This window comes from Diplotaxodon limnothrissa, linkage group LG19, assembly GCF_057381915.1.
Source record: "Diplotaxodon limnothrissa isolate DT_005_m linkage group LG19, D_limnothrissa_male_GT1.1, whole genome shotgun sequence".
NCBI classification, from domain to species: domain Eukaryota; kingdom Metazoa; phylum Chordata; class Actinopteri; order Cichliformes; family Cichlidae; genus Diplotaxodon; species Diplotaxodon limnothrissa.
Genome location: NC_140614.1, coordinates 11,751,837 through 11,769,840, shown reverse-complemented (window position 1 = coordinate 11,769,840; position 18,004 = coordinate 11,751,837). Strand labels below are relative to the sequence as shown.

The 18,004-nt window shown below is 44.4% G+C and overlaps 1 protein-coding gene across 3 annotated transcripts in view; it reads right to left on the bottom strand.

Annotated features, from left to right (window-relative positions):
* LOC146611827 (uncharacterized) overlaps nucleotides 1–18,004 on the bottom strand; it is a 47,735-nt gene that overhangs the window by 5,442 nt on the left and 24,289 nt on the right. Inside the window, exons 1-13 of one of the 3 annotated variants that reach the window (XM_085343710.1) lie at nucleotides 16,739–16,945; nucleotides 13,628–14,883; nucleotides 11,251–12,269; nucleotides 5,106–10,738; nucleotides 4,051–4,089; nucleotides 3,858–3,976; nucleotides 3,464–3,641; nucleotides 3,210–3,349; nucleotides 2,674–2,800; nucleotides 2,338–2,373; nucleotides 1,576–1,730; nucleotides 1,230–1,356; nucleotides 973–1,118 (exon numbers count right to left, since the gene is read on the bottom strand). In XM_085343710.1, coding sequence (XP_085199836.1) covers nucleotides 973–1,118; nucleotides 1,230–1,356; nucleotides 1,576–1,730; nucleotides 2,338–2,373; nucleotides 2,674–2,800; nucleotides 3,210–3,349; nucleotides 3,464–3,641; nucleotides 3,858–3,976; nucleotides 4,051–4,089; nucleotides 5,106–10,738; nucleotides 11,251–12,269; nucleotides 13,628–14,883; nucleotides 16,739–16,741 — 8,978 coding nt within the window. In that variant the 5' untranslated portion in view covers nucleotides 16,742–16,945. Of the gene's footprint in view, nucleotides 1–972; nucleotides 1,119–1,229; nucleotides 1,357–1,575; nucleotides 1,731–2,337; nucleotides 2,374–2,673; nucleotides 2,801–3,209; nucleotides 3,350–3,463; nucleotides 3,642–3,857; nucleotides 3,977–4,050; nucleotides 4,090–5,105; nucleotides 10,739–11,250; nucleotides 12,270–13,627; nucleotides 14,884–16,738; nucleotides 16,946–18,004 lie in introns of those variants that run through there. The other 2 variants (XM_085343708.1, XM_085343709.1) reach the window with 2 other exon arrangements.

Below are 18,004 nucleotides of genomic sequence, written 5' to 3'. Positions count from 1 at the left end.
CGGTGCTTGCTTGGAAGTTTAGGGGTTTTTTTCGCTGTAAAAAGATGTTTTCTTCCCACGCACAATGGACGCTAATGTTTTTGTCACTTTTTATGGAATCAAACTCAAAGTAAGGTCAGTACTTCCACGCTTTAAATGCTGCACGCTCATACTCTCTCCCGTACTTGATATATGATCCACTGTTGATCTGCACACAGCTGTTGTCACTAACGGCGCACTCGCTTACGTCACTGTCGTGAGACATTCTCGCAAAAAAAAATCACGGTTTTAGTAACGCAGTAACGCAGCGTTCCTACGGGAAAGTAAAGGTAATCTAATTACCGTTTTTGCAATAGTAATCCCTTACTTTACTCGTTACTTGAAAAAAGTAATTGGATTACAGTAACGCGTTACAAGTAACGCGTTACTGCCCATCTCTGGCGCTGGCACATCTCAACGATCAGCTGGAGAGAAACTGTGGGAGTGGTTTGGGTGAACTGGCCCTTTAAAGTGTTGGAAAAAGAGAAACCCACAGATATTCATTACTGATTATCAGCACATACCACGCTACTTTTATCTTCAGTTCAATTTGATTCCATTTATTTATGTATCACTAAAGTTATTAAGTTATCACTAGAGTTATTTATGCATCACTAAATCACAACAACAGTCACCTAAAGTGCTTTATACTGTAATCACGAACTCATGAACTCTAAACTTTCACATCCTACGAGTTGCCTCTAACGCCCTCTGACAGTAACTAAATTCTGTTTTTGTAAAGCTCCGCCCTTGGGAAGCTTCCTTTCATCAATTCCATGAATGGATCCGTTTCACAGGCTCGTCCATAATCCATCCTCTGAGGCTGTAGGCGTGTATGTTTGCGTGCGCTGTGATAAAACACTGTAACGTGAGAAGCACACGCCCGAAACCTGAGAGAGAGAACATGAGTTTGAGCTTTGTGTTCATTTCTTTCTTCTTGTGTGTCTGACTTACACTCCACCAGTGACATCGACAGACTGGGTCTTTGCACCGTGGCCGGTCTCCTCCAGGTTGACGACGGGTCCCAGCAGGTTGGTGCTGAGGCTCCGCTCACCGAAGTCCTGCTCGCTGAACAGCTTAACGTGCGGGGACAGGAAGTCCTGACGAAGAAGGCGACACAGACAAAAAGTTTAAAAAAGAGAAATCACTGCATCAGATGGAAACGCCCTCCAACCAGGAGCCTGCGGGTTAGCGTCTCAGGTGATACGTACTGCGATTACAGGCCGAAGTGACTGCAGCCCATCCTCAGATCCCCCCCAGTGGCTGCAGTGAGGGTACTCCCCCTCCTCCAGGATATACTGCTGGCCTTCAAAGTCTGCCTCCTGGTAGCCCACCCAGCTTCAACGTTGATACAAAGACACATTACAGACCTTTCCAACTGATATTTGTAGCACGTATAACAGTAAAGCCTTTTAAAGATCCCTGTTTAAAGTGCACTGTGCAGCTTTTCCATGTGTTCGATGTGCAACACGACTGTAACCTGACAAAGTGAGCCAGCTTCTAAGAATGTGACATTTAGGATTTGGAATGATGATGATGCCCCTGATAAATACTCACAGGCCGCCGAGGACCTTCAGAGACCCGACTGCACACAGCGTCTTCTTGTTCACAGCAGGTTCGTCGGATTCTTCGTCCGGCTCTTGTACGTTGTAGATGTCGTTGTGAACCTCTAAACACTCGCCGTCAAAGTTGGGCTTCTCGTACAGTAAGGCCTGCACGACAGACACACAAGCAGGAGTTTTTACCTCTGTGTGTTTTTACCCCACTCCTGCCTAAAGGTACAATCCCATTCATTCCACAGATTAGTAGTGTAACATATTTCACATCCGTCAGTGGAAACAGGCTAAAGTTCAGGCTGTAGGCTTGGAGCTGTCAGCGTACAAGGAGCTGATGGGGGAAAATGCCTGAGCATGCTCGTTACAGGAGGTCTTTCTTTGGCCTGTTCCTAAAGATATCGCAACTAAACTCGTAGGAAAAGAAATACATTTTGGGGAAACATGATGTGAAGACATCATTGGACTATTTTTTGGTGTTTTTTCATAGCACATTCTCCTTCAACCAACAGCTTCACAGGAATTCAGCCTCATCTCAACCACAGTGAGATCTGTAACAGGAAATTCATCCTTTTTCCTTTGAATTCTTCCCCAGGCCACTGAATCTGAGCCAAGTCATCAAACATAATGAATCGTGTCAGCCAAACATGTCTGGACTGAACTAAGCTCGTCACTTTAGGTCCGACTGAGATTCTCAGAGATTCTCAGGAAACACAGCTGATGTGTGCAGCAGGTATTTACAGATGTGACGTAGAACAGAACAAACCTTGACTTCATTGGGACGCTCCACTTTTATCGGCCCCTGTAATAAAGACGCACTCTATCAGACTCAGGTAACTCAAAGAATTACAGTAAAGTGCAAACGTTCACAGGTCAGCCACAACATTAGAACCACCTGTGCTAACTGAGATTAAACATTGTTCTATGACTAAAATAAACACAGCGATGTTTCTGCTAACAGATGATTTTCTGATGTTTGAAATCAAGTTTGCTTCCTGATGTATCCGACCCTGACACACTCCACTGTAATAAACTTCACCGGTTTTAATGTTGTGGCTGATCAGACTGCATAGCATCATATTGTGTATTTCCTGTACTTTACCATTCGGAGGGGTCGGAGCGAGCCTACGAAGGGCTCAGGGAAGCCCCAGGCCTCCGGGCAGGGATACTCTCCCACCTCCAGCACGCCCACGAACCCTCCAAACCCTGGATCGGTGTACACCAGCCAGCTGCAGACAGACACGAGACGGGGAGGAAAGTTGAGCAGGATTTCAACATTTAAGGGTTACTTTCCTGAAAGAAAACGTTAATCTTTGACACAATGGAGGGAATAATGAGCACTCTCACTACTCCCTCCACCCATCAGGAATCTGCTGCAGTTAACTGGGACAACCACAAGCTCCGGCCTGCTGCCTGCATTCCTTCACACACAGAACTCAGATGGATGATTTCCCATCAAACTTTATCTTTCTGTGCTCTTGAACCTCCACAGCGTTCCTGCTCCGGTTCAGACATCATAACTAATAATGTAAACAAATTAAAACATTCTTTTTCTGGCATTTAATCTCAGATTTGTAATGAGCCTGTACCACCAACAACAGCAAATTCCCATTTAAGGACATTTAAGTCTCCACTTACACTCCAGAATGGACCTTAATGGAGCCGGTGGTCTGTGGGATGCCATAGGAGCTGACCTCTACGGTGTCGTCAAAGTAGGACGCCATCCTGCCCAAGCCGTTCACCTCTGAGAACAGGTCAATCTGGGGCATGCTGTAGTCCTATGAAACACACAAAAATAACACTGTGTGAGAGCTTTGACAGTTCATTTCTTCATTTACAATAAGCCTGGAAAACTGAGCTTTTTGAATCAGGTTAAATGAAACCCAACTCACCCTCACTGCCAGTCGAATGGAGCCGATGACCACAGGCGCTGTGGGAATAGGTTCACCTATCTCATCTAGCGTTGCAGGAGTTTCCTCCTCTGCCCAGACATTCACGATGCCATCTGTAGGACCTTCTTCCAGAGCGATGATACGGCCCTGGAAACCAGGCTTCTCATACAGGACCCAGCTAAAGAGACACAATCACGTAATTCTACACTTTTCACAGAACAAGCACCAAAGATTTCAGAGGACAGTTCAGTTACATCACCTGGATAAGTTAAAATGTGCTGCTACGTTACAATGGTCAAGTTTGTTTAGGGTTAAATCAAAACGGAGTGTTTTTCCATTAACTATGTCCACGTGTGATCATCACACTGAAGCGTGGATGCATGCTAATGCGTACCATCCTCTGATGACTCTGACTGATATGATGGGGGACAGCTTCATGGTGGTGGCATCTTCTACATCAGAGTAGAGCTCAAAGGCCTCTCCTCCAAACTGAGCATGCTCGTGTATGATGATCTAGATCAAGACAGACATGTCACTGGAATCCATCATTAGAAATTCAATCTATGTTTAGATATACACTGCAGTACCTTTCCAGGCCTTTTGTGGAACCCTCTTACTGCAGGAATCTGCAAGAAGAGTTGGAAAAGATTTAGGTTACAAACTTAAAGCTGAATTTTAAATATTACTTTGAGTGGTCATCTGAACTGAGTGTGTCCTGATGGCCCTGGCCATGTGAGTCGAATGCTTTTTTATTCTAGAACCGTTTTGTCTGTGTGACCTCAGTAAACACGTTGCTGACACCTCTAGTTTTTAGTTTTAAGCCAGTCGTTGGTTTCCACGTCAGGTTTGGGATGGTAGTCCTCCTTATTTTAACCCTGGTTACCCTGGAGTAACCTGCTGTCAGTTACCTGAGTGCTCACACAGCAACTTTAAGTATTAATTCATTACTTTTAGTGAAGTCCCATTCATTTAACAGTTACAATAATACTTTTACCCAAGAGCTTCTTTCTTTCCCTAGTTCAGGTTTTATTTTAGACTTCCTAACAGGAGCAGTGCATGCTAAGAGACGTCAACAGAAATAAAAGATGTAAACGTGCTACATTTTTAGCAAGATTAGTGTAAAGTGTACTCTTAGCAGTCTGTTAAAGTTACTGTTAGTTTGGTATTTTAATCATCTGTGCAGTAAATGTTTTTGCCTCATTTTGTTCTACCTTAAAGTCAACAGCAAACATTAATTTGTTTTGATCAGTTTCCAGTGCTCCTGTTTCCTTTCATGCCCGCGGCAGAGAAACAAACAGTGTGATTATTTAAAGACACATTTCTTTTTATAGGTCTGCTTTATTTGCCTGTAGATGCAAATACTTCATCTCAGCCTGGAAGACAAGCCGATCTTGGAAGAAACTTCCTCTGAGAATTCCACATTGAGGACACGTTCATCTTTCCTGTCCTTACTTGTAAATGATTCACAGTTTGGTTGCAAAAGCATCACATAACAGTGTGAAGGTGGGGCGTGTGTGGCCATGGATATAAACTAGGAACTTATGAGTGCTTTGCAGATTTTCTTAGCTGATTAAAACCCATTCAGGCTTTGAGAATCCTTCCTGCTAACAGGCAAAGATATCATTTAAAGTCTCGTGCCTACCTTTGGCTTTGAAGTTGTCTTTTGAAATCCATTTGGAGGGCGCTGCTGGATGTAGTTGGTGATTGGAAGTTCTTCAGGGCTCTTCAGGTTCAGATCCACTTTAGATAGACCTGCTATCAGGTCCTGGTCCATAGCGATGCTCTCCTTTGTATTCTGGTTAGTTTGAATTGTCTGCGCTGTGGAGGTCTCCGTTTCTTTTTTGTTCTTCTTCAGTAATTTCTCTAAATGTTCAGGCAGCTTTATGTCAGAGAACGAGGGCAGCACAAGAGGAGGAGGAGAGGAGGAGCTAAAGACTGACTCACTAACTCTTCCTGTACCACCTCCTGTGACCGGGCTTTGATCGACGCCCGTCCCACCCATGTGTGTGGCCTCAGGCTTTGATGAATTAGCAGCTTCCACGTTTCTGAGTGAGGGCATGCCCTGCTGCTGGTCAGAGGAAGGTGTGCTATTTGAGGCAGAGGAAACTTCCTCTGTACTCTTCCTGGTGGAACGAGTGGTAAGTAAGCTGGAGAGGATGGAAATCTTATTAAGTCTTGACGTAAGCTTCACAGGCTCTTCTCCATTGTCTTGCCCCTCTTTTCCTGCTTCAGCTTTGGCTCCCTCCTGGAGTGCAGATTTACCTTCAACCTCATCAAGTGTTTTTGCTTGCTGTTCAAGAGTGGGTGTGGCATTTTTTTCCAGAGTTTGGCCATTCCTTTGATTTCCCTTTTGTTTAAGAATTGTCGTAGGTAAAAGGTCAATAAAGGTTCGTCCATTTTTCCTTAAGCCAAACTGGAATTCCTCAGGATCGAACGTTTTCTCGAAGTGGTCCTCCTTAATGGCCGGCAAGACAAAATGTGGAGGTTGAGACTTTTTATGAACATGCTTCTTTGGAGGCAGTGCGAAAGGCATCCCACCTTCCTTAATGTTCCTGATAAAATCATCGGCATCAAGAGGGTCATCCACACTAGCGGACGTGTTAAATCTTCTTTTGTGGACCCTTCTCTTCTTCTGATGAGATTCCACATCTAACCAGCTGGAAGGAAAGTCTGCATTTGATTGCAGACTTGGGGATGAAGTGGATGATTTCTCTGCAGTCTGTAGTCCTTTTTTGAAAGCACTACCTAGAACATCTGTTTCTCTTTTTTCTTTTGTGTCTTTGTCCTTCAGGAACACCTCGCTGGAACCAACCGTGGGTGATTCTTTCTTGGCATTCATCTTTGAAGCCTTTAGTTTCTCATCCACTCCAACAACCTCTTTAATGAGGTTTTTCTGTTCCTGTTTGCCAGCTGCTTTTCCAGCCATGGAAACACTTGATGTTACAGTTAATTCAGGATCTTTAGTTGTTTTCTTCAGATCCTTTGTTGCTACAGCCTTTGATTCCGGTTCCTGGTTAGTACCTGGAGCTGTGTGAGGTTCAGTAATTGTCTCTGGTTTCTTTATTTGCACAACTTTGACAGGTATGCTCTTCTGGTCCTTTTGACTGCTAATTTCATTGTTAGTCTTTTCATTTTCCAAACTTTCTGCTGATGAGATCTTGGAGTCAGGACTCCCTTTATTTTCCACAGAACCCTGAGTTTTGCTTTCCATGTCATCTGTAGATTCTGTCTTTGCAGTCTCTGGTCCCTGTTGTAGACCAGGTTGTGGACATTTGGATTCTGTTGAATTATTCAGTTCTGGTTTTGTCATGTCTGCATTCTGCTTGTCGCTAACTTTAGTTGCCACCTCACTCACCAGGCTCTCTGCTAATGAATCCTTGGTTTCAGGAGCCTGGACCTGCTGTTTGCTAACATCATTATCAGCATTTGCAGTTGTCGCAACTTTGACTTCGGTTTTTTCATTGGCACCTTCAGTACTAGAGCCACCTGAGGTCAGTTCTTGGGTTGCGTCTGTATTTTGGATCTCTGTTGTCTTAACCTGAACTTGTGCTCTGACCGTCTCTGGTTTCTGTTCAGATTCATGAAGTTTAGATTCTGTCAGTTCTTTCTGGTCTTGGACTTCAGCCTTTACAGGTTGGATTCCAGCATCACTATGAGTCTGCAAAGCCGCCGTCTTATTTACTGAGCTTTCTGCAAATGAATTCTTTTTAGCTCCATCAGCATCCTTTAGGCCTCTAATTTGGCTTTCTGTTGCTTCCTGTGGAGATTCTGATTTTAGAACAGATGCTTGACTCGTGGATTCTGCTGATTTGTCACCCTCTTGTTTTGTTATGCTCCCATCTTGGTTGTTAACGGTTACAGGAGCCTGGACCTGCTGGTTGCTAACATCATTATCAGCATTTGCAGTTGATGCAACTTTGACTTCAGTCTTTTCATTGGCACCTTCAGCACTAGAGCCACCCGAGGTCAGTTCGTGGGTTGCATCTGTATTTTGGATCTCTGTCTTCTGCTGACTTTCAGCTCTGACTGTCTCTGGTTTTTGTTTAACTTCATGATCTTGAATTTCAGATGTGGTTGAGCTCGTTTCCTCTACAGGCTTCAAATCCTGTTGGATTCCAGCATCACTATGAGTCTGCAAAGTTTCTTTCTCACTCACGAGGCTCTCTGCTGATGAATCCTTGGTGTCACCTTTCTCTTCAGCTTCATCAGCATCCTTTAGGTCCTGATTTTGACTTTCTGCTGCCTCCTGCAGAGATTCTGCTTTTAGAGCAGATGTTGGACTTGTGGATTCTGCTGATTTGTCACTCTCTTGTTTCGTTATGCTCCCATCTTGGTTGTTAACGGTTACAGGAGCCTGGACCTGCTGTTTACTAACATCATTATCAGCATTTGCAGTTGATGCAACTTTGACTTCAGTCTTTTCATTGGCACCTTCAGAGCCACCCGAGGTCAGTTCTTGGGTTGCGTCTGTATTTTGGATCTCTGTTGTTTTAACCTCAACTTGTCCTCTGACCGTCTCTGGTTTCTGTTCAGATTCATAAAGTTTAGATTCGGTCAGTTCCTCTTTGTTGTCAACTTCAACCTTTACAGACTTCAGGTCCTGTTGGATTCCAGCATCACTGTTAGTACCCAAAGTTCTTGGCTTGTTCACCAAGCTTTCTGCTGATGAATCCTTGGTCTCATTCTTGTCTTTAGGTTCCACACAGACAGCCTTTAGGTCTTGAATCTGGATTTCTGCCTGCACGACAGACTCTGGTTGTACTATTCCCACTCGCTTTTTCAGACCAGATTTTAGACCAGATTTGTTACCATCCTTGTTTTCTGTCTTTTCTTTGGTTTTTGAACCTGTTGATTGGTTAATCTCTGGTTTGGTAACATTTCCATCTTGGTCAGTCTGTTGTTTGCTAACACTATTAGCATTCATATTAGCATTCATATCGCCCATCTCCTTTTTCAGGCTTTCTACTGATGAATCACTGACTTCTGTCTTTTCTCTGGTACCTTCTGTACTAGTGTTTACTGAGATCAGTTCTTGAACTATCACCTTTTCTTGGCTCTCCACTGTCTTCTCTTGAAGTGATTTTTCTTGGGCTGGTTTTGTTATACTTTCACCTCGAAGTTCAACTTCATTATCTGCAGTCACTGCATCATTCCCCAGACTGTCCACTGACAGGTCACTGGTTTTGGTTTTTTCTTTGGTGTCTTCAGTACTTAGAGAAGTCTGGTCTTGAATAACATCCATATTCCGGCTCTTCAGCATCTTCTCCTGACCTCCAGTTTTTACCATTTCTGGTTTCTGGTCTAATTTATCATCTGGATCTTTGACTGGTTTTGTTGTGTCCTTATCCAGGTCTCCAACAATTATGGACTTTTGGTCTTCCTGGATGTTAGATTTAATGTCAGCATTCACAGCTTCAGTCACACTCACCAAGCTATGCATTGACAAATCCTCTGTAGCTTCAGTGCTGGCAGCTTTTACTTCTTTAGTTGTATCTGATTTTAAAATATGTTTTTCTGATGTCTTCTTTGAGGCTTTCACCTCTGCAAGGTCCTGATTTAGATTAGCCTTTGTTGTAATGTCCTCACCTTGGTCTTTAGCAGCGGCCGCCTTCTTGTTTTCTTGAGCCACGTTCAATAAAGTCTTCTTTTCTTTATCAGCTTCAGCATCGAACATGTTCATGTCGTTTACTTCTGGAGTTCGTTTTTCTTTTACATCTCTGTCACGTTTGTCGTCCAGACTTGTGTCTTCACCTCCGACTTCCTCATTTTTTGTCAGAAGCAGTTTGGATTCATTTTTCACTTCTGATGCTTTTGTTTTCACACCGCTGCTCTCGGTGTTTTCTTTCAAAGACATCTCAGGCTGCTGTTTTGTAGTTTCATGGAGTATTGCTCGCTCCTCCCTCGTTTGTTCTTTCAGAGCGTTTGTAATCCCTGTCTGTGTTTCTTCCTTGGATTCAGCTGATAAACCTCTGTCCTCTGATGACAGATGTGCTGATTTCTCTGAATTTCTTATGGCTCTCTCTGCGGTTATGCCCTTGAGCGCCTCTTTGCAACTATTCTGTGACTCAGTGCTTTCCACTGCTGTGTCACTGAGCGTTTCATTTGGTTTTGAGCCTTTCCCTTCAGATCCTCCTGCGAGTAAAAGAGCCTCTTTGTGCAACTGATTTTCAACATTCTTGGACAATTCACCAACAGTCACAGCCTCTGTTTGAATGCCCAACCTCTCTGCTGGTTTCCTGCCACCCTCCTCTTTGCTTTTCTCCTCTACTTCAACATCTTTTGCTAAGGCCCTGTTTAATGTCAGGGACGTGTCCCTATCGTTTGTTAATTGAGCCTCCCTTGATAAATCCTTTTGCTGCTCTGTATTGGCTGGTTTAGACTGATCTGAGTCATCCTTTGACATCGGTTTAGCAGGAAAACTGCTGCTGTTTATCTTTTGCTTGGAAGTGAATGCTTTTATTTTATTACCAGGAATACGTCCACGTATCTCCCTTTGAACGCTGTCACCCTCAGCGGGTTTGCTTAGCATGTCAGCTTCATCCTCAGGAGCTTGTTTTGTGTCGTGAGTTCGTGGTGCCGTGTTTTTATTTATGTTTCCTGTTAGCTTCAGTGTTTTCAGTGACGGGGATTTCGGTTCTCGTGTTGTGTTTTTATTTTGAATAACAGACACGTTTTCCGCTCGAGTTCCATCAGTAACTTGAGACTGAATTGCTTTGTCGATCTCGCAGTTCGACTGCACCTCGGCTCCTGTGTCCGGAGCACTTTCTGTAATAACTGCGTCGCTGTTTTGCAACCACTGGATGTTTGAAATGTCTTCAGTTGCTGTACTGGTTCCGATCTCTTTTTCTTTCACTTTGGTTTCATCGGTGTGTTTTATAATACATTCCTCTCCCTCCGACTTGAATTTAAATACGTCTTTACTGTCACGCTCATTCGCCGTGACGCTTTCAGGTGCTTTTACATCCGTCTCTGTCGATGTGTTGTGATTTGAGTCCTCAGAATTCCCACTTTGGGAACGTTGTCTGGGTTTTAGTTTATTGGAGCTTCTCTGGCCTCTTGTGGGAAGTTTGCTCACAGACGACGAAGTCTCAGGGGACTCTTTTGCAAGCATTTTTTGGTGCTGTTTGATGTTTTCGTTCCATTTAAAGATCCTTGATGAGACGGTTTTCTCTTGTTTGGTGGGAGGTGGAGAGATGCTGGAGGTTGGAGTATCGCTCTCACCATGGATTCTTTTAGAAAAGGTTTTGGGTGGTTTCACTGGTGGGACATTTCCTGCTGGGAAAAACAAAAAACACAGACAGACAGAAAATTATGGATCTTATGATGGAGCAGAGACACCGCCAAAATAAAAAATAAACAGGTTAAAATATTAGGAGTAAATACCAGTAACTGTATCAGAGCTTTACGGTGATATTTTTAACACAAAAATAACTTTGTAATTTCAGGAACAGGTGGGACAGGATAATGGAAAACTGTGTGTAATACATGCATGTCTATTATTAACTTTATATGTTTTATTTGATTGCATTTGATTGGCAATTATTCCATATTTAGGCAACTGTTTTTCAGATAATAATAATAATAACCTAAATATTTGTTTTTTCTGCAGAAACATCTGCAAACCAGATGTTTGTCCAGATCCAACAGATGAAAAACAGCCTGTATTTTCATCAAGATCTCTGTATGAAACCCCACTTGTTCATTTTAGTTGCCCCTGGGTTTCATATGTCCTCCTTCACCCCCCCTCATGTCACCTGGTCCGACATGCTGTATTCGAGCTTTCTTACCTTTCTTTGGACTTTCGGGTAGCGGTGGCGGCGTCTCACTCCCAGGACTCTCGTCAGCTGTTGCATCTTTCTGCTCTCGACTTGTCTTCTGGACTGTTTTAGGTCTGTCCGAGTCCATCTGACCCGATGAAACCCTTCTATGGGTTATATCAACCTTCTTTCTCGTCGGAGATGAAACGGGCAGCCGGCTCTCCACATCGTTCTGCTGCTGTGTTTTTTTGACGTCCGGACTTTCCCCGTGTGGTGGGTGTCCACTTTTACCGCTTCTCTCCTCATTTTCCACATCATTTAGCAAGTTCACAGACTCAAAGTCCTCATCTGATTTGTCCTTACTGAGTTTTGTTCCGGTCCTAGTTTTCGTGGGAGAAATGTTCCCCGACACCGATTTTCCTCCTTTGGTTTCCTCAAAGCTTGGTTTCCTTCCAGGTCTGGCTGCAGTTGTTGGAGATTTCAGAGTCTCTTTGGTCCTAGGTTGTTTTTGTAGTTTGGGCCCTGAGGTGTCCGGCGCCGATGTCTTATCTGGTGTCACTGGCGATTTCACGTCTGCGTCTGATGTTGATCTTTTGGGGATTTTAGACTTTGAACCCGCAGCACCGGAGGGAGCGCAGGTTTGGTCTTTTAATGCTGGCAACAAAGTTTCCACTTTTGTGCCCTCTGTGGAGCCCTTTGCCTTTGTTGGGACATTCTTGGCCTTGTTTCCAGCTGCAGAGGTCGGGGTCTTTGTTCCACTCGCCGTGGTATGTCGGCTTTCTGCTGCTCCTATAACTCCTCGTTTCTGGGCTGCAGCCTGGTCGGCTGCTTGGCCTCTCGCCGCCGGTTCTGCAGCTGCTGGCTTCTTTTTGTACATGTCTGACGCTGCAGAAGTGTCATCGAAGTCTGAGGCCTCCAAGTCTGTTTTACCTTTAACTATGGCTTCCGGAGTAATTGCCTCAGAGGGTGAAGACTCGTCTTCTCGTGTGGGCCAATCGAGGGTTGTGTCCTTAAAATCAGCATCGTTGTTGTTTTGGAGGATCAGCCGTCTGTCAGAAAACACAGAAAACATTTAATGACAGCTGTAGACACACTTTATGTATCCACACAAGTAGATAGATCCTACGCTGTGAAAACCACCGAGTGCTATAGCAAAATAGATTCTGGCTTTGTAATACTTTGTTGCATAAATGATAAAAAAAAAATGTTTGAAAAATAATTAAATGCAGCATATTTAGACCATCAGTTGTGCCTTTGGAGGCCATTAAGATAAATTTATGGCTAAATATCCAGAGAAGGAAAAGATATCCTGGATATTACAGCCCCCCAGTGAAGTCACTGTTACAACTTGAAGCCTCAGGGTCCTCAGATAGCTAATGCTAGCACTATTACAGTGAAGCACGAGTCCAAAGAAGAGTTTACTGCCAACTGGCTCTAAATCCACAGATCCAACGAGCTGCTGACGCAACAGACATGAGAAAGAACAAAGCAGCCATGAAGCAGAGAAAAGAAAAAGAGCAAAAATTACAGCAACACAAGACGAGGACAAAGGAAGACCTGGAGCTGAGCTCACAAGCCCTTCTCCCCTCCCAGAGTGGGTAAATCCACCTGACTGTCCAATACATGGATGGAATTTCTGAGCCTCTGCCTGACTGAGCTTCCACTTTTAAGACAGCAAATAAGAAAACTACTTTTAAAACTCTGTGTTGTCCTTAAAATTATAAATCAGACGCTTAGCAGGGAGATTTCAGCCGAACATCAGAGCAGCAGCTGTAAATGCCAAATGTTTTCCTCAGTTTACACCTGCACAACACGACCAAAGGGAAAAACTGCATCTGCGAGTCTTCATGTGAAAGGTCACATGTTGTAGTGTTTTCTGACCTGATTGAGTTCAAATATTGCTCAAACATTTTGTGTCTCTTTTCTAATCATGCCATAAAAATGCTTCACACATGCAGTTTCCACTGTTCTCCTGCACGATGACGGTAAACCTGGATGAACTGTGCCGTCTGTAAAACCACCTGCAGAATCAACCGTGTGTAGAAACTTTAAGCACTCCTCCCAAGGCTGAGCGTTTCCACGGCATCCTGAGGTCAAACATGAGAGCTGCTGGTTGTAATGACTAACTGGAGGTAGTGAACGAACACCAAAGGTTAACACAGAACAGCTGACCTACATTTGATAAATCCAGTAAAGTTTCAGAAGCTTAAAGAAGGTCTTTCTGAGTGGCTGGATGTTGGGTGGATGAATATTTCAGCGCCTCCCTGCAGGTTTTAGCCCCATTGTTCAGCTCTGGCACAAAGCACCATGGGAACTCGGAGCTCGGGTTGCATGCAGGCTGAGCTCTGTTTCTCTGGATCAAAGAGGCTGTAAAAGCAGAGGAAAATGAAAACAGACAGACACTCACGGTTTTGCCTCTGTTGTGTTTGAGCTCTTTGAAGTTGAGCCTTCGTCCACACTCGGCTCGGGGCCGGTTTGCACTTCGGCAATAGTTTTGCTCTTCGAAGGCAGACTCACAGTCCTGCGTGTGACCCGGCTTGATCTCGTCCGGTGTCGCTCCTGAACCGGAGGAGAACTCCTTGTTGAGTCTGTGTCCGGCCCCTCCGGCTGCTCCGTGGGGGTCTGGACCTCCCCCACAGTCTGTGACAGGGAGGAGAGTGAATGTGGCAGGCTGCCACTGAGTGGAGGAGTCTCTAAGGGGGTGGGAGGGCTCTCTGGTGCTCCCTCATTCTCTGAGTCGTCCTCTGGAATTACTGTGGCAGGTACGGCCAAAAGAGGAGGAGAGTCTGCTCTAAAGCCCTCCTCCTTTTTCATTACATCCCTTTCTTTCTTCCACTCCACCGCCTCCTCTCCCAGGTGTGTCTCCACCCATATGGCTTTGTGGAACAAGACAGGAGACTCGCCTCGGGGTTTTTCCTCTCTCGTGGTTGCACTTTCTCCCGACAGGCTGCTGGTGGATATTCGAGTGCTCGTCCTGGGTCCTCCTGAGTTTTCCCTCTTCCGGTCCGGAGGCTTTCCCTCCTGTTTGAACAAAGTTATTCCTCTCAGCGCCGTGCTGTGGCCCTTCTCTCCAACCTTCACCGATGCTTTCTTTGATGCTAAGCTTATGGAGGTTAGGTTAGGAGACTTTGGGGACTCCACAGCCTTGGAAAGTGGGATCTGAAGTGACGTCAGTGTGGTTGGGCTGATGATATCATCCTCACTGCTGCTCTCTGGTCTCTTCAGTACTTTTTGTTCCAAATTCACCTGCAGCCGTTTGCTCACTTCCTCCACCACGGATTCAGCGAAGCCCACTTCTGACTTCAAACCGGGATCTGGATCTGGCTCGGTGGCAGATGCAGGGTCTCTGGAAGTCATGATTGCATCCAGCTCCTTCACGCTGCTTCTCCCGGTGCTGTTACTGTCTGCAAACGGCAAGTCCGCCTCTACTGTGACCTGCGAGGCCCTGCTGGAGGCGCTCCGGCTGGAGCTCTGGCTCACAGTGTCGCTGTGCTCAGCATTTAACCCATTTTCTGGCTCAGATTGGGCCGAACGTGGAGACAAGGGGGATGCCGGGGAGCTGTCGGTGGAGGTGCTCGAATGATTCCGGCTGCTGCTCTTCTTCCTCTTGGAGCTGAAGAAGTTGGTGAGACGGCCGAACACTGATTTCTTCTCCTCCGAACTCTAAAAAGAAAAGAGGACAGGCAGGAAAGATGAACACTGAGATGTAAGACTGCATTAAGAATGAAATGTGCACAAAAACAACCTGGTGTACTTCCTCTGAGGTTGAGCTGCATCGTGCGCTCTGCCTGTCCTGGACTCCTTGAAACACAAATACAGTCTGGGCCTAAAGTTATCCCACCACCATCACCTCATTTTTCCTTTTCATCTATTTTTATACATTTGAATCATTTTTGAAGTTCAAGGAAATCCCCTGAAAACAGATCCTGTTATATAATCAGAGCCAAGAACAAGAAAGAAGAGTCTGCAGGTTATTTGGCTCCAAGTAAAAACTGAAGCTTTAAATGTTTGTCGATCCTCGTCAGGCAAACTGAGAAGACGAGAAGGAGCGAGTGTTTGTCAGAAGCTCCAACTAATCCAAATCACTGCTGAGCAGCAGGAACTGCAACATGGCAGCCAGAGAGGAGGCGGCGACGGGGAAACATCATCAAAAACAAACAGCAGCCATTCATTGGAAATAAATGTAAAGCAACTGTCGCAGCAGGATTAACAGTAACAGACTGAGTTTGATATTTCTGCAGAAGCACTAAACCGATAATTACGCTCTGAGCTTTTGACTTTCTCTACATGATTACATGCAATTAGACTTTAAATGTATTTCTGTATTTTTTCCCTGTGAGAAGACTGATGGATGTGTTTGTTCATACGGTATGTTTATAAAAATCGAACAGCCGATTCTTTCATCCTGATGCTTTAATAAGTGAAAATCAGACTCGGATTCATCTCTCAGTCGAGCTGAGACGAGACGAGCCGGCTTTTCTGTAGAAATGAAAACTGGCAGGTGCCTTCATCGACATGCCTTTGAGTCACAGACGAGAATACCTGAAAGATTTTCTAGATAAATATTCTTCCTCAGTCAGAAATGCAAATCGTTGGAATTTACCTTCCTTTAAAAGGTGCGACTGCAATCAATAAGAGTTCTTTCAATTTCAGCTGAAAACATGTTTTATAATTTGGACAGAATATGATCCTGATACACAGACGCAGGTAAAAACAGATCTTTCATAAACTAACTGGTTTTAAGCAGCCAGTTATCCCACATGAGCTTTGAAGGTTTGCCCAAAATGTAGAAACTAAAATCATCAGCTGAAACGTTTCAGATTTGGTTGATCTTATCAGCTTCATTTACTCACAAACACATGGATGGACTGGCTGAGTGACTCTGAACAGGAGCAGCTCTCTGTGTAATGTGAGGTAAGTTGTACAGTCAGCACGGCCACGCTGTGAACACAAGCTCTTATAACAGCTTATCGTTACCTCACTTTCATTTTTCACTCATACTCATGTTTAAAACAGCATTTTGTTACATTTTAACCACCTGAGTTCCTTTACTTTGGATATTTGTTTTATTTTGAGCTTATTTACTTTGCTTATAACAAAAGTTGGGAAATACGGGAAGGTCAAACAAAAGCAGAAGCATTGTTAAAGCAAATCCTCTCTTAAAATCTTTATTCTCTCTTATTATGAAATATTTTTCACCATTTTTTGTGTAAAGAGTGAAAAGCTGAACTAAACGCAGACACCCTGCAGTGAATGACACACAGCAGTAAAACTGAATGACTAACTAAGACACAAACACTTTCATTCCCACAGCTCACAGATTCAAACGGCTCAGAACAAACCCGGAAAACAAACATGGAATATCGGAGCAGGTGGAAGAACAGCAGAGACGTCCACAGTCCAGTTTGAAGCCCGGACTGCTCATAATGCACGCACTGCAAAACTAAAGCTGGCAGTTGTCACAAAAAACAAAGAGCACATGTTAGAACAAGAAGCAGGAGCCACAGCAGCTACGCACCATCCTGACTTCCTGGAGTCCAAACTGCAGAAATCCAAGTTCTGTGTCAAAGTTAGTCCCCAAAATCACACAAAACTGCGCCGAGAACCGACGACTAATCACACCTTGTAGAAGAATTCAAACGCTTAAAGCTTCCTCCTCCTCGGGCAGCACTGACTGCCTCTACCTGAGCGTGTCACGGCTCTGAGACGTGGGCTTTGCCTCCTACATCACAGACAGTGTGTGAAAAAAAACAATATTGTGAAAGCCAGCTGGAATTCTCAATCCAGTAAAAATGAGAGGGTGTGGACGAGGCTGGCGCAGAGCAGCACACCCTTCCTCATTCTAAAGCGTGCGTGTGAATGGGACGCCTGTTATCTGCTGCCGGCTTCACGAACAGATCATTTAGGTCTCAGTGTCGTGTAGAGGAACCACACGGCTGTGACGGAGGAGCATTTCTCTGGGAGACAAACCCATTTCAACACCCTCACTCTGCTTTCCAGCATTTCCATATTTTCACTGAGCAAACAGCAGCTGAGGCCGGCTCAGGCTCAGTTTTTCCAGTTCATATCCAAACAGAAACAAACCACGGAAAACAAAGTGGAAGTGCGGCTACTTTACCTACTTTAAGGGCCTGAAATCCAGAGTGTGTCGAAACCCGGAGGGATTACTCTCCTTCCACCTTTGCCCGCCATGTATTAGTCCACCAACCGCTGCCCTTCTGTTTACCCAAAGCAGGGACAAATGTCAGGTAGGTGGGGACTGAGCTCCATATCAGTGTGAATTATGCCCCACGTCCTTATCTCTTAGACTGTAATAAAAACACGCGGGAAAGATAACGGAGATCAAAATGAAAGAGCGCAGGACGCCCGAGCTTCAGCTTTTACACACGAGCTAATTAAAGCTTCTTATAGTTAGAAATGAACTGCAATCGTTTCACACACTACATATGAAAAGCTTTATAAATATACATTATACTGTATATTAATGAAGGCATTTATTTTATATGAATCTTATGCATTTAACCCAACGTCATTTATTTACTGAGGGCTTTTATTGTTAGTAATTTTGGCATTTTATGTCTCCCATAGGTTTTGGTCCTCCCACAGACACAAATAGCACTGGAGGACGGGTTTGGCAGGTTTCTGTTTATGGGAAGTAGCTCCGGGCCAATAGGATCCAACAGGATTATATGCATGTCATTTTAAAGGAGAAGCACATTGTTACAGTAACTGTTTTTAAAAACTATGTCCACAAACAACATTCTTCATATTCTTTAAGTCTGTA